This window comes from Haliotis asinina, chromosome 10, assembly GCF_037392515.1.
Source record: "Haliotis asinina isolate JCU_RB_2024 chromosome 10, JCU_Hal_asi_v2, whole genome shotgun sequence".
Lineage (NCBI taxonomy): Eukaryota > Metazoa > Mollusca > Gastropoda > Lepetellida > Haliotidae > Haliotis > Haliotis asinina.
In genome coordinates, this window is record NC_090289.1 from 46,511,534 (window position 1) to 46,525,963 (window position 14,430).

At 37.4% G+C, this 14,430-nt stretch overlaps 1 protein-coding gene across 3 annotated transcripts in view; it reads left to right on the top strand.

The window, feature by feature from the left end:
- Nucleotides 1-2,992: 2,992 nt before the first annotated feature.
- LOC137298864 (protein crumbs-like) overlaps nt 2,993-14,430 on the top strand; it is a 70,828-nt gene continuing 59,390 nt past the window's right edge. For 2 of the 3 annotated variants that reach the window (XM_067831204.1, XM_067831203.1), the window contains exon 1: nt 2,993-3,680. In XM_067831204.1, the coding sequence (XP_067687305.1) occupies nt 3,425-3,680 (256 nt within the window). In that variant the 5' untranslated portion in view covers nt 2,993-3,424. The remainder of the gene's footprint in view (nt 3,681-14,430) is intronic. The other variant, XM_067831205.1, reaches the window with a different exon arrangement.

Below are 14,430 nucleotides of genomic sequence, written 5' to 3' on the forward strand. Positions count from 1 at the left end.
ATTTCCGAAGCGCTGGTAGCGCTCAGATAGTCTCACTGCCATTCATTAATATTAAGCTACGATTATCTTAGCGCTTCGAAAATCAACAACAGAATGTGATATAAATTTACAATGACATGCATAAAGCTTGTGTGTGTGTGTGTGTGTGTGAGAGAGAGAGAGAGAGAGAGAGAGAGAGAGAGAGAGAGAGAGAAAGTAATAGAGAGAAAATGCACATATGTTTAATCTCATGTTTTCATTGAAGTCAGTGTCAATCAGTGTATCTGAATTTTGCGTAATATAATTACATCGGCACACAAGCACACACACCACGCGCGCGCGCACACACACACACATACACACACACACACATACACACGCACTCTCTCTCTCTCTCTCTCTCTCACTCACACACACAACGCACACACACACAAGATTGCGTCGGTGGTCACACGGGTTATAACGTTGTGACAGAGAGAGTAATTAGTCAAGGAACTGACGGACATTGAAAGGCTGACATTACATGACAGGTTACGAAAGATAACATGTGGATTAGTTCTCTACATCCTGTCGTCTGAAACGGCAGAGTTTGCTGTTCGGGGTTGTGTTCCGTGGTGGTGCCAAGTTCAATACTATGCAAAGAATAACATTGTTCCAGTCATCTCACAGACCCTGAACCATGTTATTTTCCCTACCGCCGCGCCGTCTCTGCAATGCTGGAGCCCTTCCTTTACGAAGCAATGCAAATGTCGATTTACCCAGGTTTGAATCTATAGTCCCCCTTGGGCTCCTTTTCAATTTAAATGGGTTTATTTGTTACAATTAGACAAGAATGGTGAAATCAGCACGATAGGTTATTTTAACTTTTTTTTTTTAAAAAAAAAATTTAAATATTTCGACATGTTCTTCAAATCTGACTCTTTTGTTGTGCAGATAAAACGTTATATTTGTACATATTTAGCCATTTAAAATACAATTCATATACATTTGTTTAAGACAACGCTCTGTTTCAAAGGTTGACTTTGCTGACACATGTCATCGTATCCCAGTCGCGTAGATTGATGACCAAGCTGTCGATCACTGGATTGTCAAGTCCAGATTCGATCATTTACAAACCCTCACCACATAGATGGAATATTGCTGAGTGCGGCGTAAAGCCCAGTTCAGTCACACACTCATGGCATAACTGCAAATGTTTAATGACATTCCGAGCTCACCACATAGCCGCCTGCAATATACTCATACATTCCACATGCTTCAATAACCTAGTAACGACCATTCATTCATGAAGATCTGTTATACAACAGATGCAACGCACAACATAATGGATACTGGACTTCATTGTTACTGACGGGCAGATTTGCCCATGACAGATTTCAGCAAAATTATCATATTCAAAAACAGCTGGTTCCGGTCCAGTCCGTTGCCATAGCTGTATTGTGTCCGTAGCTAACACAGAATAAACAATTTGGCATATTGAAAGTTTTTTTGCAGTTTGTAGTTGATATTTAATATCCATTTAATCCAAAGTGAGCTCGTGTGTAAACATAACGCCCACCAAAACACTGTTTATGACGTAACCGAGACAGTAATTTGACGAATACTGCATGGTGTCGTGAAGATCCGGGTTAGAACTGATCTTCAGTAACCCATACTTGGGTTCAAGCTAAGAAACGACTAACGGGATCGGTGGCCAAGCTCACTAACTTGGTGGACACATGTCCTCGTATCCCATTTGTGTAGATCGATACTCATGCTATTGATCACGGGAATATCTGAACGATTATTACAGACCGTCGCCCTGTAGCTGGAATAGTGCTGAGACTTACTAAACTCACTTTTTTGCACTTCGAACGTTTTATGAGTCGTGACCCTTGATCACCAAAGTCCTCTTTGTTGCATTTTTCTAATTGTAATCGGTTGATGAGAATGTTGACACTGTTACTAGCTTACTAGGCGACGTGTTTTTCATGTTTGTCCATCACCATACAGTCATCAGCTGAAACATTAAATTGAGGTTCCGTCAGAATCAATTACTTTGGTGGTTACTAAAATGGAACATGATATTCGTTTTATTAACTGCACAATTCACCCGTGGTAACAGTTTGACGAGAACTGATATATCAATTTGAAGCATTAAGTCTATACGATGTATCCACACGTTTAATGACCTCATCTCGGGCACTGTTTCAACTGTTTCCAGGTTTAAATTGTCTCCAATAATCTAGGCTGGTTATACAAGATGATCCACTGGATCTGATGGTCAAGTGCGGTCAACCTAACAACCTTGAGTGTCATTGTATCCCAAACATATGATTCGAGACTGCTGATAGTAATCACTGGAATGTCTGAAATATCGCGTGTCACGGTATCCCGATCACATGGTTCGACACTCGTGATATTAATCACTGGATTGTCTGGTCCAGATTCGAAATGTTACAGACTGCCATCATACTGGATGAATATTATATTATTATGCGGCGGAAAACAACAAACAGATAACAAAATCCTCAGCGGGAAAACTGTCGGCAATATATACTTATTCCGTTCTACACGTTAGGAAAACTTAAATCATACGTTTCTGTGCATATGCTGAATTCAAACATGAGTTCCTTTAGATTCAGCAAAATATTAATTACGCGTGTATAATACAGGTGATAAGTAATTGCGCTTTAATGTTTCGTGTAACGTATCAAAGTGTCACATCAGATGATTAGCAATAAACAAAGTCAATATACATGCTGTCCAAACACCGTCACACACACATTATCGTAAGAAGAGACAAATTCATGTTTAATTTCATAAAATCCTTTGAAATCGGTTATGAGTTCAGAATACTCATGCGGATCCCCTGCAAAATCTTTCCGTGAAGACTTCATGATACTGGCCCAAAAACAAACTCAGCTTTCACAATGCACGCGACAACGCCCGGAGTTTATCAGCGCAAGACCACTTGCTGATAGCCTTCTGTGTTATCTTAACAAAGCTCGCAAAGGTGTGCCATGTATTTCACAAGCACACGCTGAAAATACGGGCGATGTTATTGACCAGAAAGTAGCAGTTGTATATCCGTTTAACGTTTTATGAAATCGGATCGCTGCCGACGTAATTAGGCTGGAAAGGAACAGGTGGTGAAGCCACGCCCCCATTCATTCACCGGGCAAATCTCCTGTATCTCTTACTTGTCGTCTGTCGTAGTCAGACAGAAACTCCGGAGCAGACGACACAACCTTTGTATCACAGTCAATCATACGGATAGCATTTACAAGTCACACGTTCACAGAAGCAGGTATTCATAGGACAAGGGACGTTTAAAGGCTGCATTATCGACAGTGAGACTGGCATTGTCAACTGAAACAGCCAGAGATTGCAGAGCGGAGGTGACTCACGTTATATTGGATAATATTCAAACAGTGCTGGAAAATATTGAAAGCAGCCTGAAAGTATGCGCTGGTCTGCCGAAAAAGGATGTGCTGTGATTGTTTTGTTAAGTTTCTTGGCCACGTGTGGGATGCCGCAGACAACTCCTAATACAGGTAACGCCGATGGATCTAATACTAGCGCAGGTAGCACGGACACAGCGGGATCAACTCCATCTACAACTAACACGTCGGTGGTTACTGATTCTTCTACTAACAATGCCAGCACTAACACTTCCTCTACTAACACGAACACTTCACAACCGACAGAATCAACAACAGGTCAGTAACGGTACTAAATAGCACGTGCAAGTCATGTTTCTGTCACTAACGAGGTCGTCACATTCTTCCTTTTCAAAACCTGGAGTAAATTGTTCTATATGGTGATAGTTTCTTGTTGGGTGACATGATTTCCTTTCTCCGCGTTCTGTAAATGTTGCATGCAACCGTTTCCTACTAAAACATTCGTTTTTATTGCTGCCTATTGCCAATCAATACCATTTCCAGTGTTTGTACAGGCATCCAGACGACATCCTTGTACACCTTTCTGATAGAAAATTGTAAAATGTATTGATCATTCTGAAAATGTCCTGTTTGTTTTAAAACAATTTCCGTCGTGTGTAATTGGACATGTTTTATTCAGTATGAGATTCCAAGAATTTGTGTCATTTAAAACATCTAGCTAATGCCGCCTGTTCCAATGTGACAAATAGGTACAAATTAAATTCCCAGATATCAAATACTCAATAATGTCTGCACATTTGAGACACATAAATTATATCTGATAACCCTTAATTACGCACCTGTAGATTGTCTCACTACAATATCCACACCTGAAGCAGGTTGTGGAGCAAGACCATGTTAAGGGACAGTGTTATTATTACCTGCCATTACTGATGTTTGACTTTCATTTTCATCTGTGTATATGCATCACACCTTCTCAGTTGCATTCATATGATTGCTAAGCATTGAAAGGAACATGCTTCTATAGAAGGTTATTCTCTGTGTTCAGGAAAGTACCCAGGTTCAGTCATCCATTCTATGATGACTTCATAGCATTCAAGAGCAGGGGCAAGCATTTCTCATAGCTATTTCAGTCCACATGCACAAAGAATATGCTTTGTCAAATTATTTATGACATTTGGTATCTATTTGTCCTTAGACAGACATGTTTTCAAATTTATGGGTGTCGTTAAGTTTTCAAACCTAGAAATTTGAAACTGGTGACATCTGTGTGAGTGGAATGTGTGTATATTACACTCCTAGCTGATGACACAAAGGAAAGAACAATGTATGCAGAACTAAACATGTTAGGAATCAATGAACATTCTTAGGGGATATTTTCATGATATTGTTTGTTCAGTTTGTACATACCATTCTTCTTTTTTTCAAATTAAAATAAGATTCATCCAAACTAATTCTGAGGGCTGATTTAGACTCGACTGCTTTGACCTCTGATAGTGACAAAGTCATGCAAATATCTGATGTCTGACAAGAGCAAACTTGAAACATTTTAAGAAAAGATAGTGTATGCGCATGCCTAGATCAAGACCACAATACCAATCTATGAGGAATTACTCTGTTGTTTATGGTCAGCCTTTATCCCAAGCATATCATTCAGGTAGTGATATCAAGGGTCATGCTGGGAGTTGGCCCCATTGGTAGTCAAGGTGAGTTTCAGCACACCATCAGTGATGGCAAGGTTACTGCTGGTGGATGCATGTCATTGTGTCACAATTGCAGCATTTAATGACAAATAAACAAAGAAACAAACAATAACTCATGGAATATTTTTTTGACCTGACATGGACTTATGTTTATGAAGAAACAAATGACCATTTTTGTCATTTCTTAAAGATGCAATGTCTAAACTTTTCAAGTCTTGAAACTATTCATATTCTGATTATTTTTTTCCCTTTTAAGACACTAGATAAAAAATATGGAAATTCTCTGTTGGAAGACAGGAATATTAAAGCAAAGGGCTATCCCTGATTCCTGTTATAGATTCATAAACAAACTTTTGTGAAAGAATGTTGTGTCTACCTGTAAGCATGATGCTTTCAAAAGAAAATCCAGGATTTTGAAAATGTTTAAACTCTTCATGTTAGTGCCAATGGCGTAGTTAAAACTGTGCTGTCATATGTAAGACAATATAATATGGGACACCATAAATGGGCTTCACACATTGTACCCATGTTGGGAATTGAACCTGGACCTTTGGTGTGGCGGGCAAGCACGTTAATCCATTAGGCTACCCCACCACCCTCAGAGACATGGTGTATACAATGAAGTTGACATCCATAATATAGACTGTCAATGCACAGTGACATTGAGACAGTGATCAAACATAATGCATGTTATATTTGAGACTTGATTCTACTTCCTTGGTAGAGTACAGATTCTAGTATTTATTGGGTCCATCCACGATTCAAACCCACTGAGACTCTTAGACTCAAGCCACTGATCACTAAGGCTTCAATGATCGAAATGATGGACTGCAGTTGATGAGTAGCAATTAATTGATAATAGAAATGAAAAACTATTGATGCAGTAAATGACATTGATAAATGCACAGTAAAAAATACAGGGAGAACCAGATTCACCTTTATTTAGAGTTATCCACCCCTGTTATGTCATAAACAAGCTTTATCTGGATTTCAATTTCATATCAGCTTTTAAAAGAGACTGAAACTACTTCAGCTTGATTTTATTTCATATAAACTATACATGACTTGAAATGAGACAATTCAAAGCGAAAAAAGCTATTGCTATAGTATTACAATGGTTGGTCACAATAGATTATCACTATTATAATAGTATGTTGCAATAGACTGTCATTCTGCAATGTTATGTTGAAGTACGCTATCGCTTTCACAATAGTTGTCTCTCAGCAACAACAGATTTCACTCAAATGAAAACCTGATTACTGGTCTGGATCACATACTTTGTGTTCCTTTGTGACAAGTGTAAATCCTAAATCCAGAATGGAAATTGTTTTCTCAAAATATGTATTTTGGGAATATGTTTCTTATTTGGCTCTAGTTATAAATACCTATACTTGAGAATACTGGAAACACAGGGAATGTGAACATATGCCACTGAAAAAAGTTGGGGATTTTGGATTTACAAGATTAATAAAATGCAACTGATGAAGTCAAGGTGGAAACAGATCATGAAGAGAAAATGTGACAGTTTCTTCTATTTCTTTTGAAATGTTTCATCTGTATGGATATATATCACTTTTTCTCATGCATTGGCAATGACTATCAATGAGTTGTTTCAAAGGCATTTAGAAGTTGGTGGAATAAACTAAAAATGGTTTATGGTTCAACTTCTATATTATACAAGGTCACAACGTTTCGAGACAGTTCCTAGTCTCTTCTTCACCTATCAAATACTTTTTTTAATGGTATATCAGTGAAACAGTAGCATGATTCACTAAAAATCCCTCAGGAACTTGTATGGCTTTACCATTTTCATTGAAACGAATTTGCTAAAAAGACAAACAGTATTCACTGAGTCCACAGATAAATAAAAAGCACTGTTACTTGTTGGTACACTTCAATTGCCAAGGGCATATTTAAAAAAATCGTCAACTCAGTACCCTTTGGCACACTTGGACTTACGTATATTGGTATCCCTAGCATATTTAAAAATCGTCAACTCAGTACCCTTTGGCACACTTGAACTTACATTCATTGGTATCCCTAGCAATATAATCCCAAATAAATTGAACACACCTGATGCTCTAGTTCTTCAAAATACACTATCACAAGATATATTGGAAAAGTGAACAAAATGAAATTAATAGAGAACAAACTTTATGGATAAGTACTTCTTTTATCCATCATGACAATGACACAAGAATCTCTATCGAATGTCATACTTATGAAATAAATGAAGTTGTTCTGTATTGTACTTTGCAACTTGTGAAATGCCACTCAAAGAAGAAAAAATGAAACTGTGTTCAAACATGGCCATTCACATGATATGGTACAAACAATTACAAAACTGTATAGGAATATGTTTGAATTGATATCACTATCTGTTTTACATATATTACAAATAATACATTGGTATATTATATATATTATATAGAAATGTATATTAAAAAATGATTTGATGAGACTTTTTATATGCAACATATTGGACAAAATGTTTTCCACTGTGCAGCTTTTAATTACATGCCTAGCATGCACTAAATCATCATCGACTGCTTGCATATTCGTATTTGTGAGTATATTTGTGGTGACTTGGCATTTTAAGTGAAAAAAGCTGATTAAATCTTTTCCATTATTTTCTGTGTCCTTTACATTTGAAATTGAAAGACAGTGTCAAACTTCTACATGATAACCCCAGCATTGTTTGAGAATGTTGAATGTTGACAAGAAAGGTATTTCTTACATGGCTGCCCATCAGTAGCATATTCATCAGAAAATATTGCAACATGTTTTGACATACCAGGTGTGGGCATCAGAAAACTGTCAAGCTGGACTGATAAGAATATCACCCACTCTTACATGACGACAAGACAGTTCAGTTATTTATATCGACTGAATTATTTTGGAATAAAGTATCCCAGATGCTATTAACTGAAGACTGTAATCCTATTAACAATTTATGATGAATACAGAGTATTTAAAACAATTGTGCAGTAGTAATCACACATTTTAATTATTTATATTCATCACAAATAATGTTAACTTGATATTAAGAATCACGCTACGAATAATCTTGGCAAAGCAGATGTAGGCAGTCATAAACACTCACCCTGAGGGAAACAAACAATGCTGTTAAATGCATCCAGTTGTATTTAAAGGCCAATAAAAATCAAATCATGGCAACTTTAGTGTGTCTGAATGTATGAAGGTTCCTGAACAATGCTGTAGTATAGCTTGGCAATAACTCGAACAAAGACAACGCAGGCAGTGCTACATTCATCAATACCACCTCAAATAGATCCATGTTTTCAATATACATTTGAGCGAAAAAAAATATAAATGACAGGTTGCCAAATTACTTGTGGGACATTCTAACAGAGACTTTTTTTATGTTTATATTTTTGTATTTTTTCATACAGTTACTAAGTCAAAAACCTTATAGTAATAAAAGCGAAATATAAGTAACGGAACTTGACACATATACTTCTATAGGTTAGCGGAACATAGAGCTTATGAGCATATATGAAACAGAACAATTTTTTCTCAAAATATTCCATGTTATTGTTTCTTTTAGAAATATTCTTTTCTGCAAGAAAGATGAACTTGAAGTTTTTCTGATAGCTAATTAATTTTGGAATTTTAAAAAATATTATATTCTTTGCAGAGAAAATTATCTGGTTTAGTATTTTGTTGACCCGTAAAGTAATAAATGAAACCAGATATTTTGTTATTCTGATTTACAGAAAATGATAATGGGAGAGTAAATTAACTGATTTTTTATGTTCTTGCTCCGGATGTGGGTCAGGATCAGTTGGGCTGACTTCAGGTCAGACATCTTAAAGCCATGAATATTAACCACTTCAGCAACCTGATATGGTAAGGATATAGGGTGGATCAACATGGTGCTGCAGTGTCGTGAGGTGGTGTAAATAAAATCTTCCACACAACTAGTCTGTTTGGTTATACCCATGTCATGTTGTATCTTTTTAAGTAATGGTACTTTGGGAATGAATCTTGAGTGGTTTGCAGACATGGTTTTATGTCTAACTGTGTCAGTCCACCATGGCTTGAATGCATTCCAATATTGTCCACTCTTGGATCCTATTCTTGAAGTTCATTCTTGGAAATTCTTGAGATTGTGTTCAGAGATCATATTTTTGAAACAGACCACTTCAGATAATATTCATGGAATCTCATTGTTTGATGGTATTTTTATAGTCCATACTTTAAAGATATGCTCTTAAGCGTTTATAGCATCAGCAAAAAGAAAAAGCAGAAACAGTATGTCTGCAGACAGCTGGATCATGTAAAGGGAATGAATATGGGCTGGACATGCTTTGCCTTCTTGTGATTTGATAACACACTCGACGAAAGGTTTGTAAATGATCAGGTACTCACAGCCTGAATCCATGCATTTAAAATTAAAGTCAGCAATCATCATCGTTGTCGTCATCATCATCATCATCATCATCATCATCATCATCATCGTCACAAGAGCTGACCACCCAGCTCATTGATTTACCAACTGTGACAAACACAGGTTGTTGAGGTCCAATCTTGTCCATTGGTTGAGAGAATTGGTACCATTGCTTTACGAAAATACTCCTTTCTGTAGACAAGTGTTCTCAGAGTGAGGGAGAGAGTGAAAGAGAGACAGCAATTGTTTAACATCAAATGCACCAATATTCCAGCAATACCAAAAAAAGATTGAGATTTGATGAGGAAAACAAGTGTTTGACAGTAACAGTGACAATCTATATTATCATGGTTTGATGGTGTAGATCACATAGCTGGCAATAGTTTGCTATGGAGATGCCCGTTGTACTCATGATATTTCATTGTCCTATCAGGTTACATGTATGTAAATACATGTTCTGCTGTTGGCAAAACATTAACATAACTAGCCATAACAGGCCATGACATGTGATGCTGTGTTCTGTGCTCAGGTCACAAACAGGTGAAAGTCAGGCACGTAGCAGTGTTTGTCAGAGTGGTAGGGTGCTGTAAACCAAAAGTCACAGTGTTCTTTAATCTGATTAGTTGAAAAGCATGATCAAATTTGATTCCCTGAAATTTGCAAGACGATTCTTCATGATATGCGTATTGTTGAGTAATATTGGCAACATGGGAATTTGGAACCTTATGATATCTGTCTGTCTGTCTGTCTGTCTGTCTGTCCCTCACTCTCTCTCTGCTTTTCTCCCCCACCTCTCTCTATGCATGAAATGTTTGATGTGGGTGTCTGGTTATTAGGTTGGGTAGGTGGGTATGTGGATGTGACAAGTGTGAAGGGTGATGGGGGTGATGGGGACTTGTAAGAAGAATATCGAATGCTTGATTCAGAATCATCTTTAGAGACAGAAATACAGCAACACCAACACTACAGAGCATGTGTATTACATATAAACATGTTTTCGAATTACTCCTGAATCCTATTTTGTTTTCCATCACTGTCACTGTATATGTGTTAGATCTTCGCCAACAGACTGGAGATGTTGAGCAAGATTCTCCATGTGAACACTGGATGATGTACCAATTCTCATGATGATTGCCCCACCTATGATCCTAAGACACATTTAACTAGTGTGTGACAAAAACAAATGAGAGTATATAAAAAATTCAAACCCCACAAGGCGCTGGAAATGAAAACAAATTGATTGACCAGAGTTACAGATAAGTTTACAGATAGCATAGTATTAGCAGTATCAGTTTGACAGGCCATGTTGTACTCTGTCCACTTCCTGAATCGTGACTCACAGCATTCATGTGTCATGGAACCATGTAGTGTTGCCAAGCAATGTCTTTGAGGGTCAGCCTAGGTGTTATATACATCAATTCAATACCAAAGTTTTTGTTCATTGTACCAGTTTTGTATTTGTAACCTTGTGCTTTATTAAAAAGAAATATTGGAAGTTACAACTTGGATACTTTTGATAACAACTCATTGTTCTATACTGATTAATATTTACACTGAAATTATATTAAACTATGTAAATATCAAGCTGTCATTATTTTATTAATTTTTATTAAAAACCCATAAAATGACATCCTTTGTCCAACCTCCATTTGCCCTTTAGTGCGGAAACTTGCCAAGTCAACCTATAAGGCCAGACCCATTCTATTTCTTGTTTTACAGATTTTTCTCCTATGAAAACCTAAATGCAGTCACGAAAAAAATAAAAATAAAATTTCCAATCAAGTAATATTCCTTTTAAATACTCAAAATCTTTTACTTTTGGCAATTTATGAAGTGAATATGGGTTAGAAAAACAAGCTGAAAAGTATTTTCTTGTGAGTCTTCATTTAAAAAGGATTAATTCTGACATCAATTACATTTGATTTTAGATCACTTCACAAATCTGTTTATTTTATAATGACTCAATGGTCACACACCTGCGTGTCTTGTAAAAACATTCAGAGACACGCCTGTAACAAGATCACCTTGCAAAAATAAGAAGGAGCAAAAAGGTTTAGTGACCGTCGCTCGTGAAAATATAAAGGCATGGAAATAAGACAGTTTACAGTACTCCTAATGAATCATCCAGGTATTAGTTACAATTCAGCATTTTACCAAGTGAAGGTAATGCTAACTGTTTGTGGTAAATACTCACAGGTGACACATGTAATAAATTTTTCATTACATTAATTATTAATGTATCATTGATTACAGAACTTAATTCAGCGAAATATGATCATGTGACAATACCAGTTTAGTCTTACGACTGCTATTGAATTTAGTGAGGTGAATCTAAACCTGGGGCTCCTTTCACAAAGCAATCTGTACCAAGGTCAACCTTAACACCCATTCTTTAACATTGCACTAAGGTCACCTTAGTGACTTACGAGCACATAGTCACCTTAGTGCTTTGTGACTGGGGACCGTGAACAGACTCATATATGATGTGACATGCAGATTACATCTCATGTGTTAGGCAAGGTAAGGGAACATAGGCAAGTTTTTCAAATGTTGCCCAAATGTTTGACAAATGTGTTGAAAGCCACTGGTACTAATAATTTAAGTCATTACAGTAACGTTGAGCCAATGTTGGCCAACCAGTGAACCATATACCAATATCAGCCCTACAAACCTTTGCTATCTAGAATAAAAACCCCATGACATCTTGTTAACCTGAGACCTGAGTATATAGATTTTTAGTTCACAGCAATTGCCCAATCAGTTAGCTTGATTTCATATCTAGGATATGCTTTTAGTGAAAACCTAATATCATCACTATTTCATAGTGACTCATTAACACATGCTCTGTCATCACTGGATCATCTAGTTCAGATTCATATTGTATACAAAAAGCATCATACAGCTTTAACACTGCAGAAACAAACCTATGTTTGTGATGTAGCCTCATTTGTACAGTCATGATCAACTCTGCTGTTAGCAGAGATAGCTTATGAATGCAAAAAAGCGTATTGACACTTCTATAGTAATGATAATGACTATCATTTTGTTTGAATCTTTCTGAGCTCTGGGATGACTCATAAGATTCTGAGGGAATGGTTCAGATTTCTTTGACATCAAGTGTCATTTTGTAGCAGTTAAGCTGTGATTGTGAAGCATCAATACATCACTGGCTTTTGGACTGTATGGTCCTTCATACTAGTTATGTATTGACTATAGGTGATGAAGTATTGACCGTTGATTATGAAGTATGAGTGATGAGTTAGTGAGTTTAGTTTGCACTGAGCAATATTCCAGTTATATGGCAGCAGTCTGTAAATAATCAGATCTGGACCAGACAATCCAGTCATCAACAGCATGAGCATCAATCTATGCAGTTGGGATACAGCAAGCCTGACCACCTGATACTGTTAGTAGCCTCTTGCGACAAGAATGGGTTGCTGAAGACCAGTTTTAACCTAGATCTTCTTGGGCATCTGTCAGTAATGAAGTACTGACTATAGCTGATGAAGTATTGAAGTACTTACTATCAGAGATGAAGTACTAGCTGTCAGAGACAAAGTGTTGATTGTCAGTTATGACATAAGTACCTGACAGTTGTAACCAATCACAGGTGTGTCTGTTTCACGTAGCAGACCTATAAATGGCGACAATACACGTTCAGTACTTGTTGAAGAAGTAACTGGTGGACTGCTGTACCTCAACTCCATTCTAGAACCACTGTTCAACTTCACTATCACAGTCCCTCCACAAATGTCCCAATCCTATCCTCCTTAACCTCTACCATTCCATGGCCCTCCAGACCCCTAGGCCTGTCCTACCCATCCATGTCCTTCCTAACAACTGTCCTGCTCATCCACCCCCTTCCCTGCCCATGTCAATTTCTTACTATCTATCCTACCCATCCATGTCCTATCCAACCTCTGTCCTACACATTCTTGTCATTCCTGAATTGTCCTACCCATCCATGTCCTTCCCAACTCCTGTCCCACCCATCCATATCCTTCCCTTATCTTTCCCCATCCCTTACACCCCTCCATCTGTCACCATTCAGTGCCATTCCATCCATTTAGCCCTGAGGCACCACTGTTCCTGAGTCACGATGTTAAAGAGATAAACACGGAGAAACAGAGTGTGACATCTTTATTCCATATTTTATCATGGCAATATTAAATGCGCTTCAGTATCTCACATGATCAATATTGTTTATGAATAAGGCCCACGGCAAAATGCAAATTTACAGGATGTTCATCTGAGGGATTGCATCATTCTTCTGACATAAATACTGTAACAAAGGCACATGACATAAATCAACACCTCTCCTATGTAATATGTACAAGTCAGTGCAATCTTGGGTCTACATGGTTCAAATTTGCACCCAGTAAAGCTTTTGTGTTTTGTTATTGAATGGTTTTCATGGTCAGATTACAGCCGTACTCAATCAACTTTGTGAAAGACCAGTCAAGATTAGAATTGGTCTTCAGTAACCCTTGCTTGAAGTAAGAGATGACTAACGGGATCAAGTGGTCTGATTTGCTGACTTGGTTGACATGTCATCAGTTCTCAATCGTATAGATTGATGCTTGTGATATTGAACACTGGATTGTCCACATTCAATTATTTACAGACTACAGTATCAATGGAGCATAAACCAACCAATCATGAGTCAGTGAGTTTAGTTTTATGTCATATTTAGCAATATTCCAGCAATATCACAGTGGGATGACACCAGAAATGGACTTCACACATTGTACCCTTGTGGGATTCAAGTCTGGGTCTTTGGCGTGATGACAGAACACTGTAACCACTATGCTACTGCCACTGTCCCATCAACATCATGACACGCGACTACATCGCTGTAGACAGTTTTAATGAAAAACACATATATCAACACCTCAGCATCCTCTCTGAGTTCTTCTTCTGTGCAGCTTTAAACCTAAAGTGGTGCTGTTTACTG